Source organism: Microcebus murinus, chromosome 14 (assembly GCF_040939455.1).
Source record: "Microcebus murinus isolate Inina chromosome 14, M.murinus_Inina_mat1.0, whole genome shotgun sequence".
Lineage (NCBI taxonomy): Eukaryota > Metazoa > Chordata > Mammalia > Primates > Cheirogaleidae > Microcebus > Microcebus murinus.
The window spans coordinates 24491804-24515446 of NC_134117.1; the positions used below are offsets into that span (position 1 = coordinate 24491804).

Genomic DNA, 23643 nt, shown 5'->3' on the forward strand with positions numbered 1-23643 from the left:
AAAAGCTTTTAGAAAACTAAATGCCTATAGGAGGGTAAGTCAATGCAGGATGATGTAAAAACCATTGCAATTATTACTGAGATGATCTGGATTCTGGCTCATGTACTTGGGTAAATTACTTTACTTTGTGGACCCACTTTCCTAAAAGGAGGATAATGATAATATTTACCCTTCCTGGCTCGATGGGCCATTGTATTTCACATATGTAAATAGGTTTGAAAACAGCAACATACAAATGCAAGAGGGTCTCTTCTGGAAGATCTGGGGGAAAAATTTTTAAAAAGTAAAAACAATGCAAAAGGGGACATATCATGATGTGACTCACTTATTCAGATGTTTAGGTTTACCTCTTGGTAGAAGAGAAATATTTGAGGAAAATTCTTTGAGCCGTTAACTTTTGATGCAGAGCCATTATTCAACTTTTCTGTGCATTATATCCACGCACAGTGTCTTCCATTTGAAAAACAAAAACAGAAAGCTATTGTTCTCTTCTCCATTACTAGAATTTAGAATAACCAAGCATTTTAAAAGTTGATTTTGAAAGGTAAGGTTGACTATGTGTAGTATTCTTTTTTCTTCCCCCAGCTATCCACAGTGTGTAGTATTCTTAATACTTTTGGTATTAGCTGGGAAAGTTGAATGTGCTTATGTTCTGGTTTCAGACAGAGGACCCCAGTAAGTGCAGTCCTCGGTTTTGGGAGGAGCTCTTTCTCATGAAGGTAAGACTTGGTGGCAGTCTATGCATTTTCCTGGTAGCTAAGATGGTCTTCTCATGTGTTTTAGGTGCCTCACTAAAAATGCACTCAGCCCTTTATTTTCTTTGGCAGGTGAATTTAGAATACCTAGAAGGCAAGTTGGAATCTCTTGATGGTGAGGAGTTAATGAAGATCAAGGACAATATTAATTGCTTATTTCAACACTGCATCCAGGCTCTAGGAGAGGATCATCCAATTAGAGTTGTCAATGCATTGCAGGTACAAGGCTGGGAGCTTGGGGCAGTCTTGGTTAACAGGAAAAAGGAGTTATAACACATCTGTTGGAACTGAGGAATGTAGAATTGCCTTTAGATATGAAAATTTCCTTTTTTCTTTCTTTAAGTAATCAAATGTTTATACTATGTTCATTTAGCTATCTTCCTATTTATATAGATCAGTGCTTGTAGGAGTAATCTTGTCAGTCTGTATAGTTTGATCCAACACCAAAGTAGATTGTTTGACAGAATTCTTTTTATTTACTTATTTATTTTTCTTTTAATTCTTTAAATTTTTTTTCTATTTTTAAAAAAACTTTAAACTTATGTCCACTAGGAAGAATATATTGAGTATTTTTTTTTTTTTTTTTGAGACAGAGTCTCACTCTGTTGCCTGGGCTAGAGTGCCATGGCATCAGCTTAGCTCACAGCAACCTCAAACTCCTGGGCTCAAGCAATCCTTCTACCTCAGCCACCTGAGTAGGTGGGACTACAGGCATGCACCACCATGCCTGACTAATTTTTTCTCTATATATTTTTAGTTGGCCAATTAATTTCTTTCTATTTATAGTAGAGGTGGGGTCTAACTCTTGCTCAGGCTGGTTTTGAACTCCTGACCTTGAGTGATCCTCTTGCTTCGGCCTCCCAAAGAGCTAGGTTTACAGGCCTGAGCCACTTCGCCTGGTCAGACCTCTTGTATTACCTGAAGAAAGGAAGAGGTAGAAAGGAAACAGGCAAGGATGGTTAGTTGATAGCAAAAATCAGAAGAGATTCTAAGTATAGTATTTTCTCACTAGATCAGTTCTTTCTTTCTTTTTAAAAGATACAAGGTCTTGCTCTGTTGCCCAGGCTGGAGTGCAGTGGTATGATCATAAATCACTGCAGCTTCAAACTCCTGGGCTCAAGTGATCTTTCTGTCTCAACCTCTGCAGTAGCAGGTATGGACTACCACACCTGGCTAATTTTTAAATTTTTATGGAGATGGGGTCTAGCTATGTTGCCCAGCCTGGTCTCAAACTCTGGCCTCAAGCAATCTTCCTGCCTTGGCCACCAAAGTGCTGGAATTATAGGTGTGAGCCACCATGCCCAGCTTAACAACTATTTCTTGAATAATGTTTTATACTAGGCATTGGGCTGGATGGTGGGGATATACTATAGATTTCTTGAGGGGAAAGACTTTGATAGTTTTATTTAATACTTTGTTCTTAGTGTGTAGAATATTCCTTATACACAGAGAATAGTGGCTAGCAGATAATACTCTAGAAGTAAATTTTTATTGAATGAATAGTGAACAAAGTTTCTAAAGTTTATAATCTAGATGGCCCAGTGTAGTCTAGATTGGGAGTACTTAGGGCAGTGATTGACAAGCTTAGAATATGAAGAATCCAGCCAGGCATCGTGGCTCACCCCTGTAATCCTAGTATTCTGGGAGGCCGAGGCAGGAGGATTGCTTGAGGTCAGGAGTTCGAGGCCAGCCTGAGCAAGAGTGAGATGCCATCTCTTCAACAAATAGAAAAATTAGGCCGGGTGTGGTGGCTCAAGCCTGTAATCCTAGCACTCAGGGAGGCCGAGGAGGGTGGATCGCTCGAGGTCCGGAGTTCAAAACCAGCCTGAGCGAGACCCCATCTCTACCAAAAATAGAAAGAAATTAATTGACCCACTAAAATATATATACAAAAAATTAGCCGGGCATGGTGGCACATGCCTGTAGTCCCAGCTACTCGAGAGGCTGAAGCAGCAGGATTGCTTGAGCTCAGGAGATTGAGGTTGCTGTGAGCTAGGCTGACACCACGGCACTTACTCTAGCCTCGGTAACAAAGTGAGACTCTGTCTCAAAAAAAAAAAAAAAAAAATTAGCCAGGTGTGGGAGCGTGTGCTTCTAGTCCCAGCTACTAGGGAGGCTGAGGGTCCCCTGAGCCTAGGAGTTTGAGCTTGCATTGAGGTCTGATGATTCATTCCACTGTTCTCTAGCTGGGGTGATAGAGCAAGACTCTGTCTCTTAAAAAAAAAAAAAAAGGCCGGACGTGGTGGCTCACACCTGTAATCCTAGCACTCTGGGAGGCCGAGGCGGGCGGATTGTTTGAGGTCAGGAATTCGAAACCACCCTGAGCAAGAGCGAGACCCCGTCTCTACTATAAAATAGAAAGAAATTAATTGGCCAACTAATATATATAGAAAAAAAAAATTGCCAGGCATTGTGGCGCATGCCTGTAGTCCTAGCTACTTGGGAGGCTAAGGCAGCAGGATCGCTTGAGCCCAGGAGTTTGAGGTTGCTGTGAGCTAGGCTGATGGCAGGGTACTCACTCTAGCCTGGGCAACAAAGCGAGACTATCTCAAAAAAAAAAAAAAAAAAAAGAATATGAAGAATCCATGATGGAATTAGGAATTTTATTAGAACTTCTGGTAGATTGGGTTTGACTTGCTTAGTTAGACAAATCACTGTGTGAGACCTGTTTCCTCATCTGTAAAATGAAAATAATAATTACTTCTTAACTTGATGCCCAGAAAGATGGACCATGTTTATCCTATAACTGTGTTTACCTTTTGCACAATAAATTCCACATTTTGAGTTGTCAGGTAGGGGCTCAATGAAAGTTGGAAATTGTACATCCAGTAATTGCTGTGACTCATTGTGTGGGCATGAATTGTAAACTGTTTTATTTCAATGGAAATAACTTGACTTTTGAATTTAATTTTATTTATTTATTTTTTTGAGACAGAGTCTCGCTTTGTTGCCCAGGCTAGAGTGAGTGCCGTGGCGTCAGCCTAGCTCACAGCAACCTCAAACTCCTGGGCTCGAGTGATCCTTCTGCCTCAGCCTCCCGGGTAGCTGGGACTACAGGCATGCGCCACCATGCCCGGCTAATTTTTTTTTATATATATATCAGTTGGCCAATTAATTTCTTTCTATTTATAGTAGAGACGGGGTCTCGCTCTTGCTCAGGCTGGTTTTGAACTCCTGACCTTGAGCAATCCGCCCGCCTCGGCCTCCCAAGAGCTAGGATTACAGGTGTGAGCCACAGCGCCCGGCCTTAATTTTATTTTTTTAAGACAAAGTCTCACCTTGTTGCCCAGGCTAGAGTGCCGTGGTGTCAGCCTAGCTTATAGCAACCTCAAACTCCTGGGCTCAAGCAATCCTTCTGCCTCAGCCTCCTGAGTAGCTGGGACTACAGGCATGTGCCACCATACCTGGCTAATTTTTTCTGTATATTTTTAGCTGTCCAATTAACTTCTTTCTATTTTTTTTTTTTTTTTTTTTTGAGACAGAGTCTCGCTTTGTTGCCCAGGCTAGAGTGAGTGCCATGGCGTCAGCCTAGCTCATAGCAACCTCAAACTCCTGGCTCAAGCAATCCTCCTGCCTCAGCCTCCCGAGTAGCTGGGACTACAGGCATGTGCCACCATGCCCGGCTAATTTTTTGTATATATATTAGTTGGCCAATTAATTTCTTTCTATTTTATAGTAGAGACGGGGTCTCGCTCTTGCTCAGGCTGGTTTTGAACTCCTGACCTCGAGCAATCCGCCCGCCTCGGCCTCCCAGAGAGCTAGGATTACAGGCGTGAGCCACCGCGCCCGGCCCTTCTTTCTATTTTTGATAGAGATAGGTCTGGCTCTTGCTCAGGCTGGTTTCGAACTCCTGAGCTCAAATGATCCACCTGCCTTGGCCTCCCAGAGTGCTATAACTTGACATTATTAAGCCACTTAGTGACCCATAAAAATATTATACAATATTATAATAGCTAATGTTTAATGAACTTTAACAAACTTCCAGGCACTATTCCTGGAGCTATTTTTCTTTTGGGACAGAATCTTGCTTTGTTGCCCTGGCCAGAGTGTAGTGGTATCATCGTAGCTGATTGCAACCTCAAATTCCTGGGCTCAAGCAACCTTCCTGCCTCAGTCTCCCAAGTAGATGGGACTATGGGCATGTACTAGGACACCTGGCTAATTTTTCTATTTTTTAGTAGAGTCTGGGTCTTGCTCTTGCTCAAGCTGGTCTCAAACTCCTGAGCTTGGCCTACCGGAGTGCTAGGATTACAGCACTCTGGAAGCCACCACGTGTGGCCTCCTAGAGCTTTTTTGTTTTTGTTTTTTGAGACAGGGTTTTACTCTGTTGCCCAGGCTGGAGGACAGTGGTATGAGCATAGCTCACTGCAACCTTGAAACTTCTGAGCTTAAGCAAACCTCGTGGCTCAGCATCCCAAGTAGCTAGGACGACAGGCGAGTGCTACCATGTCCCACTAATTTAAAAATGTTTTTTTATAGAGACAGGGTCTCATGATGTTGACTAGGCTGGTCTCAAACTCTTGGCCTCAGCAATCCTCCTATCTCAGCCTCCCAAAGTGCTAGGATTACAAGCATGAGGCACCATGCCTAGCCCTGGAGCTTTAACAAAGTTCCAGGGACCATTCTAAGTGCTTTACAGTATTTTTTTTTTTTTGCAATCACACAAGAGGAGGTTTATTTTCTGGCTAGCCAGGGTCCAAGCCCCAGAGCACCAACGCAGTGGCCACTCTCACAGGCAAGGACCCCGACCGGAACAACGGCATGCCTTTTATCCCCATGATGCACAAGCTGTGCACAAGCTGACTACGCATGGATCATGCGTTGACCTTTAAAATGATTGGTTGCCCACTATTGCCTTTTGAAATAATTGGCGGGTTGGTTGCCCTCTATTGCCTGATGGGCCAGTCGCCCGTGCTTCAATGACCTCATCCCATAATTCCCCATACAGCGGTGTAGCAAGCAAGCAATGACCAGAAGCAAAAGTTTGCGGTTAGCTCATTGCCCCACCCAAGTAAATTCCCGACAATTAGAAAAATTCCTCTGCCCTTCCTCTGCTCTACATTTCCCCCTTTCTCTAGGTAGCAGACGAGCACTCCTGCTTGTCCTCAAGGTCTCTTAGGTGCTCTAGTTCTATAGCACTTGACCATAGCTGCTGATATTGTTGTTGCAATACTAGTAGCTGGACAGTGTTTATCCGTTCTTTCACAAAAGCTACTAGTCTATTAATTACACATGGTGTGAAAGTAAGGACTAAGATTAGCATAATGAGTGGGCCTAGTAGGGTGGATAGTAGCGTTGTTAACCAGGGGGAACTGTTAAACCAAGACTCAAACCAGACTGCTTGCTGTTCATATTCCCGTTTGCGGCAGGCAAGCCTTTCCCTGACCTTAGCTATAGATTCTCTAACAACTCCCGCATGGTCTGCATAGAAACAACTTTCTTCTTTGAGGGCAGCACATAGTCCTCCTTGCTGGAGGAATACTAGATCTAACCCCCTCCGGTTCTGGAGCACTACCTCGGATAGGGAGGTTAGTGACTTTTCTAGGTGTGAGATTGAATCTTCTATCCTTGCAATATCTTCATCAATAGCTGCCCTCAGAGTATTAAACCCTCTTTGCTGCATTGCCAGAGAAGAGATACTAGTTCCTGCTCCTATTGCCCCTAAGCCAAAAAGAGTAGCCAGGGTTATGGCTGTGAAGGGCTCTCTTTTTCTTTCAAAAATTAGGTTGGTGACTCTTTGCCCTACTATGCCCTCATACATTGTCTCCTCAGTGTGGTATATTATTTTTGGGAACACTAACACCATTATACAGTAATCTTTATTTATTTATTTTTTTTTTTGAGACAGAGTCTCGCTTTGTTGCCCAGGCTAGAGTGAGTGCCATGGCGTCAGCCTAGCTCACAGCAACCTCAAACTCCTGGGCTCGAGTGATCCTTCTGCCTCAGCCTCCCGGGTAGCTGGGACTACAGGCATGCGCCACCATGCCCGGCTAATTTTTTATATATATATCAGTTGGCCAATTAATTTCTTTCTATTTATAGTAGAGACGGGGTCTCGCTCTTGCTCAGGCTGGTTTCGAACTCCTGACCTTGAGCAATCTGCCCGCCTCGGCCTCCCAAGAGCTAGGATTACAGGCGTGAGCCACAGCGCCCGGCCTATACAGTAATCTTTAGACCCATGTAAGGTTAGGTTGGTAGGGGTTCGGGGCGGTAAGTACAGCTGTAGGTCTCCATCCCAAAAACATTAGACCAAAAACACAACATCCCAAAAACACAACAACCAACCCCCACCGCGACCCGTCTATGTTTGTCACCCAGTCAATCCTTAGATGCCACAACCCCAGTCCAAGTCTGTGTCAGCAGTCCTGGGCTGTTGCCACCACGCGGGTCAGTCGGGTCTTCAGAGGATCTTCGGGTCTGCAGTTGCTTTCCACTGGTCCTGGCACCGCTCCTGGTCTTTTTTTTATTAGCAGGTCTCACATGGGAGTGGTGTATCCAGGTCACTACTATTCTATCGACCTTAAGAGCAGTGGAGGTAACAAGAATAATTTGATAGGGGCCCTTCCACCTCGGCTCAAGGGTTCTGCTGTTATGCCGTTTCACCCACACCCAGTCCCCCGGCTGGTGTGGGTGAAACGGGTGTCCAGCACCCTCCTCCTCAGGCCAGTAGATAGCACAGAGGGCCGGCCATACTTGACTGTGGACACGTTGCAGAGCCTGCACTGCTTGTAACACTTCTTTGGGATGTCCCAGAAGAGCCTCAGGGCTCATCCTAGGAACTACAGGAGGGGGTGTGCCGTACATGATTTCAAAAGGGGTTAAACTCAAGTGATGAGGGGTGTTCCGGGCTCGGAACAGGGCGAAGGGAAGGAGGGTCACCCAGTCTCCACCAGTCTCCAGGGCCAATTTAGTCAGGCTTTACAGTATTAATTCACATAGTCCTCCCAACATCCCTGTGAGATGGATGCTGCTGTTATCGTTCCTACTTTGTAGATGAGAAAATTGAGCCACTGAAAAATTAACTAATGTGTCCAGGTTCTCCCAGCTAGTAAGTAGTGGATAGGGATTATAATGAATTTAAGATTTGAAGCAATTGGTTTTTATCCTTTAGGGACTTAACTGTTGTAGTTCTTAAAAAATAATTACTAAAACTGTTAAAGTATAATATAAATGATAAAATTAATTTTAAATGAAGAAAATGTCCACCAATCCCATGATTTAGATTAAGAATTATTATTTTTTTTTTATTTTTTATTTATTTATTTTTTTGAGACAGAGTCTCGCTTTGTTGCCCAGGCTAGAGTGAGTGCCGTGGCGTCAGCCTAGCTCACAGCAACCTCAAACTCCTGGGCTCGAGTGATCCTTCTGCCTCAGCCTCCCGAGTAGCTGGGACTACAGGCATGCGCCACTATGCCCGGCTAATTATATATATATATATCAGTTGGCCAATTAATTTCTTTCTATTTATAGTAGAGACGGGGTCTCGATCTTGCTCAGGCTGGTTTTGAACTCCTGACCTTGAGCAATCCGCCCGCCTCGGCCTCCCAAGAGCTAGGATTACAGGCGTGAGCCACAGCGCCCGGCCAAGAATTATTTTTTATTTTATTTTTATTTTTATTTTATTTTTTTGAGACAGAGTCTCACTCTGTTGCCTGGGCTAGACTGCCGTGGCCTCAGCCTAGCTCATAGCAACCTCAAACTCTTGGGCTCAGGTGATCTTCCTGCTTCAGCCTCCCGAGTAGCTGGGACTACAGGCATGCGCCACCATACCTGGCTAATTTTTTCTATATATTTTTAGTTGGCCAATTAATTTGTTTCTATTTTTAGTAGGGACGGGGTCTTGCTCTTGCTCAGGTTGGTCTCGAACTCCTGAGCTCAAAGGATCCGCCTGCCTTGGCCTCCCAGAGTGCTAGGCTTATAGGCGTGAGCCACCGTGCCTGGCCTATTTTTGAATATTCTAGTCTTTGTCTGCAGTACAGTTTTAAAAAAGGAGATGGCTAAGAAACAAGAACACAAAAAATAGGATGGCAAAAAAATATGAGGATGACAACAGACTCAGTTGCTGTTCCTCTTTTAATTTCTGGATTTTGCACATATTAAGACTCAGACTGTGTTTTGGAGCTCAGAGAAACTGAATGTCAGCTGTGTGAGGAGGAGGTTCTGAGATTGGAATGTGAAACTACAGACCCATTACCCTTCTAGTTTTGAGACTTCCTCTCTAGAAAGAATTCTTTCTTTTATCTCTGCAGACCTTGTGTGCACTCATTCGAGGAGTCCATCAAAAGAATAAGTCTACTTCTGGGTTTGACATTATCAACATGCTGATGGGCTTTGACAAAGCAGAGCTGTGCATGAAGGTGAGGCATAAGCTGCAGATGTGCCTATGGATGGGTGCCTCTGATAGGTATTCATGGATACCATCAGCTGAACATCATCAGGTGTTCATGGATACCATGAGGTACTAGAAGATTTGGACTCAAGATAGATATAGATGATTGAATTTGGCTTTGAATTTGGATATATTTATTTAACAAATTTGGTTTATCTGAATAAAGGAAAAATTTAAATTCAAATTTGGATTGAGGCATCCTTTTCCTGTAGGATAAAGACTGAACATTGTATTTTATTATTTGAATCATGTGATCATACATTCTCAAGAACATTTATAAATTTAAATAAAGTATAGCTAATTAATATACAAAGATAACTTTAGTTCTAAACATTAAGCTTTCTTATTTAACACAATGACTTTGATTTTATCAGAATTTTTATTTCTACTGTTTGCTGTCTTTTTTTGGTAACCTTATAATTCATATATCATACAACTTACCTTTTAAAGTATATAATCCAGTGATTTTTAATATATTCATATGATTATATAATTATCTCTACTATTAATTTCAGAACATTTTTGTCAACTTTCCCCAAAACCCTATACCTATTAGCAATCATTCCTATTTCTCCCCAGCACTTTGCAGTCATTCATCTGCTTTATGTCTCTGTGAGTTTAGCTATTCTGGACACCTCGTATATGTGGAATCATATCATATGTGGCCTTTTTTGTCTTACATTAACTTAGCATAATGTTTTTGAGGTTCATTCATGTTATCGGATATATCAATATTTCATTCCTTTGTATTGCCAAATAATATTCCTTTGGATGGATGTATCACATTTTCTTTATCTAGTCTTTAGTTGATGAACATTTGGGTTGTTTCAACAGTTTGACTATTATGAATAATGCTGCTGTGAACATTTGTGTATAAGCTTTTGTGTGGACATGTTTTCTTTCTTTTTTTTTTTTTTTTGGAGACAGAGTCTCGCTTTGTTGCCCTGGCTAGAGTGAGTGCCATGGCATCAGCCTAGCTCACAGCAACCTCAATCTCCTGGGCTCAAGCAATCCTGCTGCCTCAGCCTCCCAAGTAGTTGGGACTACACGCATGCACCACCTGCCCGGCTAATTTTTTTTTTTTGTATATATATATATTAGTTGGCCAATTAATTTCTTTCTTTTTTTTTTTTTTTTGAGACAGAGTCTCGCTTTGTTGCCCAGGCTAGAGTGAGTGCCATGGCGTCAGCCTAGCTCATAGCAACCTCAAACTCCTGGCTCAAGCAATCCTCCTGCCTCAGCCTCCCAAGTAGCTGGGACTACAGGCATTCACCACCATGCCCGGCTAATTTTTTGTATATATATTAGTTGGCCAATTAATTTCTTTCTATTTTATAGTAGAGACGGGGTCTCGCTCTTGCTCAGGCTGGTTTCGAACTCCTGACCTCGAGCAATCCGCCCGCCTCAGCCTCCCAGAGAGCTAGGATTACAGGCGTGAGCCACCGCGCCCGGCCAATTTCTTTCTATTTATAGTAGAGATGGGGTCTCGCTCTTGCTCAGGCTGGTTTCGAACTCCTGACCTCGTGCAATCCGCCCACCTCGGCCTCCCAGAGTGCTAGGATTACAGGCGTGAGCCACCACGCCCGGCCCTTTTTTTTTTTTATTGACATATGTTTTCAATTCTCTTGGTCATATAACTAGGAGTAGAGTTGCTGCATCATATGGTAACTCTATGTAACATTTGAGGAACTGCCAAGCCATTTTTCTATAGTGGCTGTTCCATTTTACAATTTCACCAACAATGTATTAGGGTTCCAATTTCTCAACATCACATCAACAATTGTTTTTGTCTGTCTTTCCTTTATTTCTTTTGGAAATGTCTATTCAAATCATTTGCCTATTTCTAGAGGGGTTGTCTTTTTATTGTTGAGTTGTAAGAGTTCTTTATATATTCTGGATATAAGTCCATTATCTGATATATGATTTGCAGTGTTTGACACTATATTGAATGAATGTTCATAATATGAACTTTGAAGACCTAGTCTTCTGTCACTCTCTAAATTTAAAGTAATGGTATTTAAAGGAATGGTATGTAGGAATCTACATACCAAAGAATCCTTACAGTGGTTAGATTACCAAAAAAATTATGAATATACTATTATGAATACACAAAGATTGACTACCTAGAGTTTTTAAATTCTGGCCTTTTATAGTCCATATAAAATCCCAGATATCTCCTCATTCTCATAGTTCTCACTACTGCTTATATGCTAATGACTGCTAAGCCTCTATCTTTAGCCTTAACATATCTCCTTATGAATCTCAGACTTGTATATTCTGTAAGAACTTGCTAAGTATACTCACTCCCATAAATACCTCTTGCTTAACATATCCAAAATGGAACTCATTGTTCTTCCTGTATCTTCTTCCTCATTCATTTCCTTTCAGAATGGGGGCATCTGTCTTTTCAGTCCCCAAGCCAAAAACCTGGAGTCATCCTTGATTCTTCTCCCTCACCTGTTTTTCCCAGATGATCACCAAGTTCAGCTAATTTTATCTCAGCTCATATTTCTCATACTTGTCTTTTCTTTTCCTACTGCCACTTTCTCTATTATCTCTCACCTGAACTATTCCAGTAATGCCTTCATTCATTCTTTTGACAAACATTTGTTGGGCTCCTATGTTCTAGGCACTGTGGTAGGCAATGAGGATGCAGAGTAAAGTAGGAACATGGCAGCTATCAGGAAATTGATAGATTAGTCCTCATTGGTCTCCCTCCAGGCTTACCATCTTTAAATCTGTCATCCATACTAACACCATGGTGATGTATCTTACACTCAGATCATTCCTGCTTAAAACCCTTCATTAGTCTCCTATCACTAACAGAATAAAGACCAAACTCCCTACTTAGCCTTATAAAACTGATGATATGCGCCATATTTACTTCTCCAGTCTTATCTCTCACCACGATGCCTCATTCTTTATACTCCCATAATAATTTATTCAGCCTCTTACCAGAGCCATTTCATTCCTCATGTGTCTTTGATCATGTTAATACCTGTCTGGAATTCCTTTCCTCCCTAAGTTTTAATGAATTCCTACTGATTTTTTCAAGTATAACTCATGCCTGAGGGGTCCTTAAATAGGTGACTTTTGAGCTAATTCTCTTCCTTCATGTATATTTCTGTCATTGTAACCATTGAATTGAGACTGGTTGCTTATATTTCTCTCCTATTAGGCTGAAAGCACCTCAAGAGGAAGGGTCATGGTCTTATTTTTTCTTATAGTTTTTAAAAGCCTAATATTTACGCTATAGTGCTGGTTTTTGGAAAAAAGAAAAGAAAAAAAATTAGAGAAAAAGCACAATATTTAGAATAGAGTAAATGCTCACATATCTATTGAGTTGAACTAAAACAGCTTATTTTGAACTTTCCCCTTGGCCTTCTAGCAGGCTAACTCCTTACTCTCTATATTTTTTCCTCCATTTCGTGTAGAATATTTCTTTTCTTCTTCCCTCTATTTTCGTATTTAAAGGTTTCATCTTTTGATTAGTTTGGATCTGTTAGCTGATTTTTAGTGCAAGTGACAAATTCCAATTACACTGCCAAGTGGAGTTGACCAGGATGGACACAGCTAGCTTTGTTAGATAGTGCCTATGGCCAGTGATAGCCAGTAGTGATATTGTCTCTTTGTCTTTTGTTCAGTTTGCCTGCATCAAGTGCTATGTATTCTTTATTAAATAATGAAACTTACATACAGTTATTTAAGCATTAGAGTTCTCTTTTTTTATTTATTTCATTCTAATCTAAACATTTATATGGGGATGACAGGCTGCAAACATTCATTTGGTAGGAGAGTGAATTCTTTATGGTTCTGTGCAATTGTTCTAAAGCATTTTTCCCAAAATAGGTAGACTTTGAAGTTTTCCCTTTTATTGTCTAATCTTGCAAGGCCTAGGCCTAAGGGAATTATATGGTTGCTTCATTGTGTGTCATTCACATTACTCTCTGGAACATAACCCATAGTTGGACAAAGGTGGGGCATAGATGTTATTTGGTATGGTTTAATGCTTAATGGTTCTCTTTCTCAGAACTTGATGGAGAGTTTGGATTCATTGCTTTGTGCAGAAGGTTCTGAAAGTCTGAAGAGTTTATGTCTGAAACTTCTCCTTTGCTTAGTGACTGTAAGTGACCCATCTATGTTTTTATTAATATTAATTAATAGCAGGGGCAAGCTTATTTGAATATTTGAGCCCAAAGTTAGAAAGAAAAAGAGAAAAAAATTCTCTGCTGGGGTATTATATTACTCCCTGTGTCTGCATGTATAGCACGTTAGTTGCATTGGCTTTTGCTTCCTAGAAGTTGCTCTTTGGAGCAACTGCTGGCATTTTTAGTCAGCAGGCTATGTGATATTTATGACTGTAGAAGTACTACTCCAGACAACTACTGCCTTCTGGATTGTCAGACTTATCCTTCTCATCAGGTCTCATTTGGAAATAGCTCTTGTAATTCTGAATATTTTTATTTGTTCTGGCTTTGATTTAAAACTAGGGGCTGGCCTGTACTTTCTAGTGGGAGGAGGATGGGGTGTTTTTCATTTATTTCAGGTGGTTTCCTTTCCTTGCCACCTCTTAAAGACTTCTGAATTCATAAAGCTTTTCCTGTACATTTTAAGAATGAAATCCAAGAAACTGTTAAGCAAATGCCTGTGTGAGGGTATGAGAGTAACAATGAGAAGAAATTCAGAGATTTAGGAAGTTTTCTGTTTGCTGATTTCCCCCTCATGGTGTCTGTCTGTTTGGGTTCTGATGACTTTGGAGGTGGTTGTGAAAGGTCTAAGGATCTAGTAGATTGTTTTAACATTTCTGTTTCTCTTAGACATTAGGGGAGGAGATTACATGAGATATCAGAGTGCCTCAGTACAGACTCTAAAAAGCCTTTTATTGCATTTAGGTGACAGATAACATCAGCCAGAACACTATCTTGGAGTATGTAATGATCAATAGCATATTTGAAGCAATTCTACAGGTAGGTCAGTTCCCTTAGTACCTCTTTCTCTTTTGGGTAAACCACCTCAAATTTTCTCTGTGTTCTTAGGAGCCATGATTTAGCACTCTCATGCATTTTTGGTGCTTGTTACAGATACTCTCCCATCCCCCAAGTCGTAGGGAGCATGGATATGATGCTGTTGTCCTCTTGGCTTTGTTGGTGAACTACAGAAAATATGAGGTAAGTGGGGCCCTTAATGAAGAGTTATTTTTCTATAATCGTCTTAAGTGTGGTCCCTCCTAAAGGAGTTTGCTTAACATAGAAGACATGTTATTGGTAAATGGTATATAGATTAATTTTGATAAACCAAATTCTAAAAATCCTATATTAAGTGCATGGGGCAAAGGATATAGTTAATTAAAGGAATCCTGTGTTACAACTTTTAATAAAGTAAATATCCCTTAATGTAGTTGTTCCCAAACCTAGCTTATTAGAACACTTATGAACCTTTTCTTTTTTTTTTTTTTTTTTTGAGACAGAGTCTCGCTTTGTTGTCCAGGCTAGAGTGAGTGCCGTGGCGTCAGCCTAGCTCACAGCAACCTCAAACTCCTGGGCTCAAGCGATCCTCCTGCCTCAGCCTCCCGAGTAGCTGGGACTACAGGCATGTGCCACCATGCCCGGCTAATTTTTTGTATATATTAGTTGGCCAATTAATTTCTTTCTATTTATAGTAGAGACGGGGTCTCGCTCTTGCTCAGGCTGGTTTCGAACTCCTGACCTCGAGCAATCCGCCCGCCTCGGCCACCCAGAGAGCTAGGATTACAGGCGTGAGCCACCGCGACCGGCCATGAACCTTTTCAAAAGAAGAAATTTGTGGGCTTTACTGTGGACACACTGAATCAGAATTTCTTGGTGGGGGCAGGGGTACCTGGGAATATTTTTTTTTAAGATCCCCTATTGAGTATGATTAGCCAGGATTGGGACTCACTGACCTAGTACATCTGTTTGAAAGATTGGATTTTTATATAGTCATGTGTCACTTAATGAAGGGGATACATTCAGAGAAATGCATCAGGCGATAATGTAGTGCAAACATCATAGAATGTACTTACACAAACCTAGAGGGTATAGCCTTTTATACACTTAGGCTATATGGTATACCCTGTGGCCCCTAGGCTACAAACCTGTTATTGTACATCTTATTGTAGGCTTGTAACACAATGGTAAGTATCTGTATATTTAAACATATCTAAACATAGAAAAGGTACAGTTAAAATACAATATAAAGGATAAGAAATGGTACACTTGAATAGGGTACTTACAATAAATGGAGCTTACAGGACTGGAAGTTGCTCTGGGTGAATCAGTGAGTGAGTGGTTAGTGAATGTGAAGGCCTCGGACGTTACTGTACACTGAAATTAAAGTTAGGTTATACTGGCTGGGCGCAGAGGCTCACTCCTGTAATCCTAGCTCTCTGGGAGGCCAAGGCAGGCGGATCGTTTTAGCTCAGGAGTTTGAAACCAACCTGAGCAAGAGCAAGACCCGTCTCTACTATAAATAGAAAGAAATTAATTGGCCAACTAATATATATAGAAAAAATTAGCCGGGCATGGTGGCATATGCCTGTAGTTCCAGCTACTCAGGAGGCTGAGGCAGAAGGATCGCTTGAGCCCAGGAATTTGAGGTTGCTGTGAGCCAGGCTGACACCATAGCACTTACTCTAGTCTGGGCAACAAAGTGAAACTGTCTCAAAAAAAAAAGTTAGGTTATACTAAATTTATGAAAAATTTTTTTCTTTCTTTAAATTAACCTTCCAAATTTTTAAAAACTTTTGATTCTTTTGTAATAACACTTAGCTTAAAACATAAACACATCATATAGTGGTACAAAAATATTTTCTTTCTTAGTATTATTATTCTATAAGTTTTTCTCATGCTTTTAAAAATATTTATTTTTAAACTTTAAAAAAAAACTATGATAGGCTGGGTGCAGTGGTTCATGCCTGTAATCCTAGCACTCTGGGAGGCTGAGGCGGGCGGATTGCTCAAGGTCAGGAGTTCAAACCAGCCTGACCCAGACCCCGTCTCTACCAAAAAATAGAAAGAAATTAATTGACCAACTAAAAATATATATACAAAATATTAGCCGGGCATGGTGGCACATGCCTGTAGTCCCAGCTACTCGAGAGGCTGAGGCAGTAGGATTGCTTGAGCCCAGGAGATTGAGGTTGCTGTGAGCTAGGCTGACACCACAGCACTCACTCTAGCCTGGGCAACAAAGTGAGACTCTGTCTCAAAAAAGAAAAAAAAAAAGAATATATAGAAAAAAATTAGCCAGGCATAATGGCGCATACCTGTAGTCCCGGCTATTTAGGAGGCTGAGGCAGAAGGATCGCTTGAGTCCAGGAGTTTGAGGTTACTGTCAGCTAGGCTGACGCCATGGCACTCTAGCTGGGGCAACAGAGTGAGACTCTGTCTCAAAAAAAAAAAAAAGATATGGTACAACACACACACATTATTAGCCTAGGCCTACACAGGTTCAGGATTATCAGTATCACTGTCTTCTTCCTCTGCATCTGGTCCCAGTGGAAAATCTTCAGGGATAGTAATGCCCATGGAGCTGTTGTCTCCTATGATAGCAATGCTTTTTTCTAGAGTACCTCCTGAAGGACCTGCCTGAGGCTCTTTTACAGTTAACTTTTTTTTTTTTTTTTGAGACAGAGTCTCGCTTTGTTGCCCAGGCTAGAGTGAGTGCCGTGGCGTCAGCCTAGCTCACAGCAACCTCACACTCCTGGGCTCGAGCGATCCTTCTGCCTCAGCCTCCCGAGTAGCTGGGACTACAGGCATGCGCCACCATGCCCGGCTAATTTTTTATATACATATCAGTTGGCCAATTATTTTCTTTCTATTTATAGTAGAGACGGGGTCTCGCTCTTGCTCAGGCTGGTTTTGAACTCCTGACCTTGAACAATCCGCCCGCCTCGGCCTCCCAGAGAGCTAGGATTACAGGCGTGAGCCACCGCGCCCGGCCTTACAGTTAACTTTTAAAATAAATATTAATAGAAGGAGTATTCTCTAAAAGAATAATTTAAAAGTATAAACAGTAAATACATAAATCAGTAACAATTTATTATCTTATTGAGTATTATATACTATACATAATTATATGTGCTATACTTTTATACTACTAGTAGTTCAGGTTTGTTTACACTAGCATCATCACAAACACATAACGCTTTGTGCTACATCACAATGGCTAGGATGTCATTAGAATAGGTTTTTAGCTCCATTATAATCTAATGGGTGACTGTCATATATGCAGTTCATAGTTGACTGCATACATCATTATGCACCACACCACTGTTTATCAGATTTCGTTAATGCAGTCTACTTATATAAGTACCACTGTTGGCCTGGAAACTCTGATTTTAATGAAAAATTGAAGACAGGGCCTTATTCATATCAATTCTGGAGTTCTCTTTGCCCCTGAATTAATCAGGGTACAGATTTATAGGCTTTTGAGATAAAGAGCAGAACCCAGAGATTTATATACTTGGGTTGGTGTGTATATTTGATTCCCCTCAAAGGGCAGAATCCACAGAAAAGGAAGAGGACCAGTCAGAGAGGACCAGTCAGAAGACCAGAGGCTTCACTGGGGATTTCTTTTAAGGAGTATGAAGCATTTGTCACTGGATCGTAGACACTAGGAACACTTTACTGAATGAACCCAGAAGTCAGGAGCTATATTGAGACAATCTGACTTTCTTCACTTAATAAGTTGCAGTGCTAAAAGAAATTGGCCGGTTGGAGAGAGGATTTTCTTTTCTGAGCTTCTAAATCTTCACTAAGTGATTTTTGATATGATTCACAGTTAAGCTTTATTCAGCCAGGTTGAAAGTGATGTGTAACACAAAATCTGGAGCTTATTCTTACAAGGAGGAATATGGAAGAAGGGCTGTGAGAAAGGAGTACTTAAAGAGAGACTGGAATATATGGAGCAACATTAATGTGTTGTAAATCCCAGGAGCTGGTGCTTTCATTGTCTTGGAGGATCTGATGAATGGTGTGTAGAGCTACTAATAAATATGTAATTTATCACCAACACCTGTTTTACTGGTGATCTGAAGGGGCTGGTATGGTAGCCATTTTGATCTCTGTCATGTGTAATAGCCTCTGGGGCCTTATTACAACATCAGGAAAAATAGCTGAGGAAAAATGCTGAGGATAGTTAAAGAGAATTGAGTTATATGTGACAGGAACGCACCATCATCAGTAATGAATATTTTCAGAACATCTGCTGGATGCAGGCCACTCTGAGGCAATGGCTTGGCTTCTCTATTAAATGAACCCTGGCTCATCCCAGTAGGGCTCTCTGAAATGTCAGCCTGAAATATTGGACATGGCCAAGGAACTAAAGAGAACATATTTCTGGAGTGAGGTATGCATCTCTAGTCTGTCAGAGGCTCCCAGAAGAATTAATGTAGTGGGCAGGGGTGAGCTGGTGGGCATAATTTATCTGGGCTTTGCAGTTTTTGATATAAGTCACTCACCAGAAACCATTAAGGAAGGCTGGTGATCATTGACCAGGAAGGTTTTTGACAGGAACATGAGGAATTCCAGATGAACATAGCACAACGAAAGCTGGTGAACTTTTATGCAAACTAGTATGAGAGGGTATGATTGTGGGAGAACAGCATTCTAGCTACCACCAGTGACCAATAGGGTAAGTTGTAACTTTTTTAGAAAGGTGCAGAGGCACTAGAGAGGCTCGATATCCAGCTAATAAGCACAGAGAGAGCAAATAAGGTGTTAGACATAAAGAACAGAAGTGGTGGAAAAGATGTAATAAATGTATAGTTTTTCCTAACTTCAAGTAATGCATTCCATTTTAGTCATTTCATCTAAAGAGATAGATGAGGCAACTCCCCCCCCCCCCCCCCCCCCGCCCAAATGGTCTAGGGAAGAGCAATGAAGAGTGGTTAAGTACATCTTAGATCAAATAAAGGCAGGATCCTATTAAAGTGCTATTCTGAAGGCTCACTGAGTTTGTAATTTGGTCTTGTGGGTAAAAAGTAGATTGCCTCCAGTTTTATTTATTTATTTATTTTTAATTTTTATTTTTTTGCCCAATTTTTGGAAGAAATGCCTCAGTTTTAAAAAGTGACCAGCACAGGCCGGGTGCAGTGGTTCACGCCTGTAATCCTAGCATTCTGGGAGGCTGAGGCGGGCAGATTGCTCAAGGTCAGGAGTTCGAAACCAGCCTGAGCAAGAGCAAGACCTCGTCTCTACTATAAATAGAAAGAAATTAATTGGCCAACTAATATATATATAAAAAAATTATCCGGGCATGGTGGTGCATGCCTGTAGGGCCAGTTACTCGGGAGGCTGAGACAGTAGGATCAATTGAGCCCAGGAGTTTGAGGTTGCTGTGAACTAGGCTGACACCATGGCACTCATTCTAGCCTGGGCAACAAAGTGAGACTCTGTCTCAAAAAAAAAAAAAAGTGACCAGCACAACAAGTGTATAGTGTTAAGAACAATCATTGTCTGGGAGAATAAAAATTTTCATAGTGTTAAAATCCTGGCCTTCTAGACTACCCAAGTCTCCTGAGATGAAGTGACTCAGATCCCAAGTGCGTCCCTGAGCATATTTCCCAGAAATTACCAAATTGTTTATTATATTTAGTTGCAAGTTGTTCCTTTTCCCCCTCTCTTTTTCCTAAAGAGCTTTCTTTGAATGTAATAATGTGAAAGGAAAAAAAGTATAGCTACCTGTACCAATTATTGAGTGCTTACCATATGCCAGATACTACGCTAAAGATTTTACATGTCTTGATTCATTAAGCCTGTAGCAACTCCAGGAGAGAAAATACAGGTTGAATGTCTATAATCCAAAAATCTGAAATCCACAATGCTCCAAAATCTGAAACTTTGTTAGTGCTGACATGACACTCAAAGAAAATGCTTTTTGGAGCAGTTTGAATTTTAGATTTTCGAATTGGGGATGCTCAGCTGATAAGTATAGTCCAAATATTCCAAAATTTGAGAAAATTCAGAATCTGAGACACTTCTGGTCCCAAGCATTTCAGAAAGGAAATACTCAATCTTTAGCCTCATTTTACTGATGAGGAAATTTAGGTAAATTAATCTGCCTAATTTGTCACAGTTAATAAGTAGAGGAGGTATAACTGAAACCTATGTGTTTACCCAACTTGCCTTTTCCTCAGCTGCTGTTAAAGCATATGCTGGTCTTAGAAATCAGATGATCCTTATTATTTCCTAAAACAGTCTGTTTTGGGGAAGGCGAGTGACTAGAACTTTCTAAAATTATGCCAAGAAACAGCCTACTCTTTTTAGTGTTCTTTTCATCATGGAGGCATCTCTAGGTTAACTGACTGCTGATTTTCTTTGGCAAGGATCCGTTTAAATTGGATCTTCTCTGAAGTCTGTAGCATCAGTAGAATTTGACTATTGATTATAATAAGAAGTATTGAGAGCTAGTAAAAAATGGAGTGGATGTTACCTCCTTGAATTTTATTGTATGAAACCTTATAAACAGGCCAGGTGTGGCGGCTCACGCCTGTAATCCTAGCACTCTGGGAGGCCGAGGCGGGCGGATTGCTCGGGAGTTCAAAACCAGCCTGAGTAAGACCTCGTCTCTACTAAAAATAGAAAGAAATTAATTGGCCAACTAATATATATACAAAAAATTAGCCGGGCATGGTGGCGTATGCCTGTAGTCCCAGCTACTCGAGAGGCTGAGGCAGAAGGATCGCTTGAACCCAGGAGATTGAGGGTGCTGTGAGCTAGGCTGATGCCATGGCACTCACTCTAGCCTGGGCAACAAAGTGAGACTCTGTTCCAAAAAAAAAAAAACAAAAACAAAAACAAAAAACCTTATAAACATGTGGGCTGTTAAGAAGGCAAAGCTGTCTCTTTCTCTACTCCCAGCTGACATGCAAAAGATCCCCTTAGAAACTTAATTAAATAAGGTCTACATGGGGAATGAGCCTTTCAGTTGGGTTTTCAAGTTTCTCAGTAATGAGTTTTCTTGGTAGCTGTAAAAACTGCCAGTCTGAGAACTATTGTTCCTTGCCTCTTTTGGATTAGAATCGGTGCCTGATCTATATGAAGTCTTTCCTCGCTTCCTGTAGGTGGGAGGAAAGGTCATTGGTTCTCATCCCGCTTGTAGGAGATGGTCCAGTTGCTTAATGAGTTTAAATATATGTTCATTTCCATATGCTGGCCAACTCAGATTGGGTCTGGAAAAACTGAAGAAATATTCTGGTACTATAAGTGATGGGACAATCATTAAATCCCAGTGTGCTGACCAGATTGTTGTTTGGGTAATATCATCGTTTTTTTTTCAGTCCCCCCTGTGGTGTTATTTGGGTATTAGATCTCCATTAATGGCCTTTCTGGCTGTTAAGCAGCTGCCACTTTCCACCCCCATGGTGGCTTTGTTTTATGGGTGGGTGAATCAGTTCTTGCATATAGTTTGTGAAATGGTTAGGGAGCCTTTGGGATGAGAATGTAAGTTAGCAATCTATAAATATGTGCCTTATGGCAAAGAAGCTTTTATGTCCCCCAAAAGACAACTATCTCTGTGGACTTAGTAAATTATTGATATGGTAGGACAAAGTGAGTTTTGTGGAGCATTCAGTTACTTTTTAGAAACAAGTAAGAGAGCGAGATAGGAGAAGTGGTAGACATAGGTCTACACTAATTCAGCCTAGGGGAAAATGCAGGTTGAACAGAACTGGGGTGTGTGTGTGTATGTTTTATATACGTACCCGTGTGTGCACTTGATGAATGCCCATACATGCTGTGAGATTTATTGGAAATGGGGAGAGTAAACAGGCAAAGATGGGTTTGGACAGGGTATCAGGAGCATTGTGCAGAGAGGACCCTATAGAAGCATTTTTTTTTTTTTTTTTTTTTGAGACAGAGTCTCGCTTTTGTTGCCCAGGCTAGAGTGAGTGCCGTGGCGTCAGCCTAGCTCACAGCAACCTCAAACTCCTGGGCTCAAGCAATCCTCCTGCCTCAGCCTCCTGAGTAGCTGGGACTACAGGCACGCGCCACCATGCCTGGCTAATTATATATATATATATTAGTTGGCCAATTAATTTCTTTCTATTTTTATAGTAGAGACAGGGTCTCGCTCAGGCTGGTTTTGAACTCCTAACCTTGAGCAATCCGCCTGCCTCAGCCTCCCAGAGTGCTAGGATTACAAGCGTGAGCCACCACGCCCGGCCTTTATAGAAGCATTTTTATTAACACTTTTTAAGTAGCTAATGGGCTTTCTTAGCTAGATCACTCTCAAACCTTGAGTCTCTTCTCTTGTTTAACAGTCTGTAAATCCTTATATTGTGAAGCTCTCTATTGTGGATGACGAGGCCACACTCAATGTGAGTATCTGGATCCTGGTATATATTCTTATTTGCACTTACTTGCATTCAGTGACCTTACTTTCTGTGGAACAGAGAACAGAGAACTATTCTGTCAATTTCATCTGGTTATGAAGAGGAAATTGGTATTTCTTTTTTTTTTTTTTTTCTTTTTTTTTTTCTTTTGAAAATTCCTTCTGACAGAAGGAAATCGGTATTTCTTTTTAGAGCATCACTGCCACTGTCTTACTGTATGCTGTCTTGTTATCATGGAAGAAAGGTTTTGAGGGGATATATGATTGCCAATCACGATGAAATGCTTGGTTATATTTCATATTATAGTGTGCTGATGTTGCTTATCCTACAGAGTCAATAAATTACACATCCAAAAATAAGAAAGCTTAGATGACTGAATGATGGGAGATTCCTTCTTATAGGACTAGCCAAATATTATTTATAGCCTGACTTGGTGAAGCTGAAACAAGGGAGTGATTTGTATCTGCTGTATATATCCTTGGAATTTTTTGAGGTAACATCTGATCTCTGAATATAGGGAGGAAGAAGATGACCAGGTGTCTGGCTTTATTACCTTTTTATGCTGCCCCCTTCATTTTTTCTAATTTCCTTTATGTAAAAAATGATTCATCCTCGTAGCCTTAATTGATCTTTGTGTTATGCTTCACAGGTCTTGGGGGAAAGTTGATAAGTCACTTTAACATTATTGGATACTTCTTCCCTTTATATTCTTGTTTTCCTGTGGTCTGAAAGAAAATGACTGTCTGTTTGCACCTTCATTTAGCCTGGGACTCATTGTCACATTTAATATGGCTGATTTGGAGAAATATGAAGGCTTTGTGTTTAAAGATTCTAACTCAGTCTTTTTCTTTGAAGTGAAAATGATCCTGTGAAAACAGTATCTGGGCTGGTCTGTTTCACCCTTGTTACTCTATTTTAATTGTTCCTGGGAACATTAAGTAAGACAATTAGATAAGAAAAGCCTTTCCAAACAAGTTCGTTTTGATGCCTTGACAATGCCTCTCAGAATTTTTGTCCTTGTTGGCAACTTTCAGGCAGACCTTCCTGGGCTTGGACCATGGGGGTATAATTAGTGTTTTCCCTGGCTTAGTTCTAGCATCACCACCACCCCCCAAAGGCTGCCTTCTTATTTCACCTGTGCTATTTTT

General features: G+C 41.0%; 1 protein-coding gene across 4 annotated transcripts in view; it reads left to right on the forward strand.

The window, feature by feature from the left end:
• The window catches only part of ARMH3 (armadillo like helical domain containing 3), a 186375-nt gene that overhangs the window by 17120 nt on the left and 145612 nt on the right, over window positions 1-23643 (forward strand). For all 4 annotated transcript variants that reach the window (XR_012922829.1, XR_001155313.3, XM_012769470.3 and 1 more), the window contains exons 3-9: window positions 663-719; window positions 828-974; window positions 9005-9112; window positions 13175-13267; window positions 14037-14111; window positions 14226-14312; window positions 22424-22480. Coding sequence is in view for 2 of the 4 variants with exons in the window: in XM_012769470.3 (XP_012624924.1) it covers window positions 663-719; window positions 828-974; window positions 9005-9112; window positions 13175-13267; window positions 14037-14111; window positions 14226-14312; window positions 22424-22480 (624 nt within the window). In the remaining 2 variants the exon portion in view is untranslated. The remainder of the gene's footprint in view (window positions 1-662; window positions 720-827; window positions 975-9004; window positions 9113-13174; window positions 13268-14036; window positions 14112-14225; window positions 14313-22423; window positions 22481-23643) is intronic.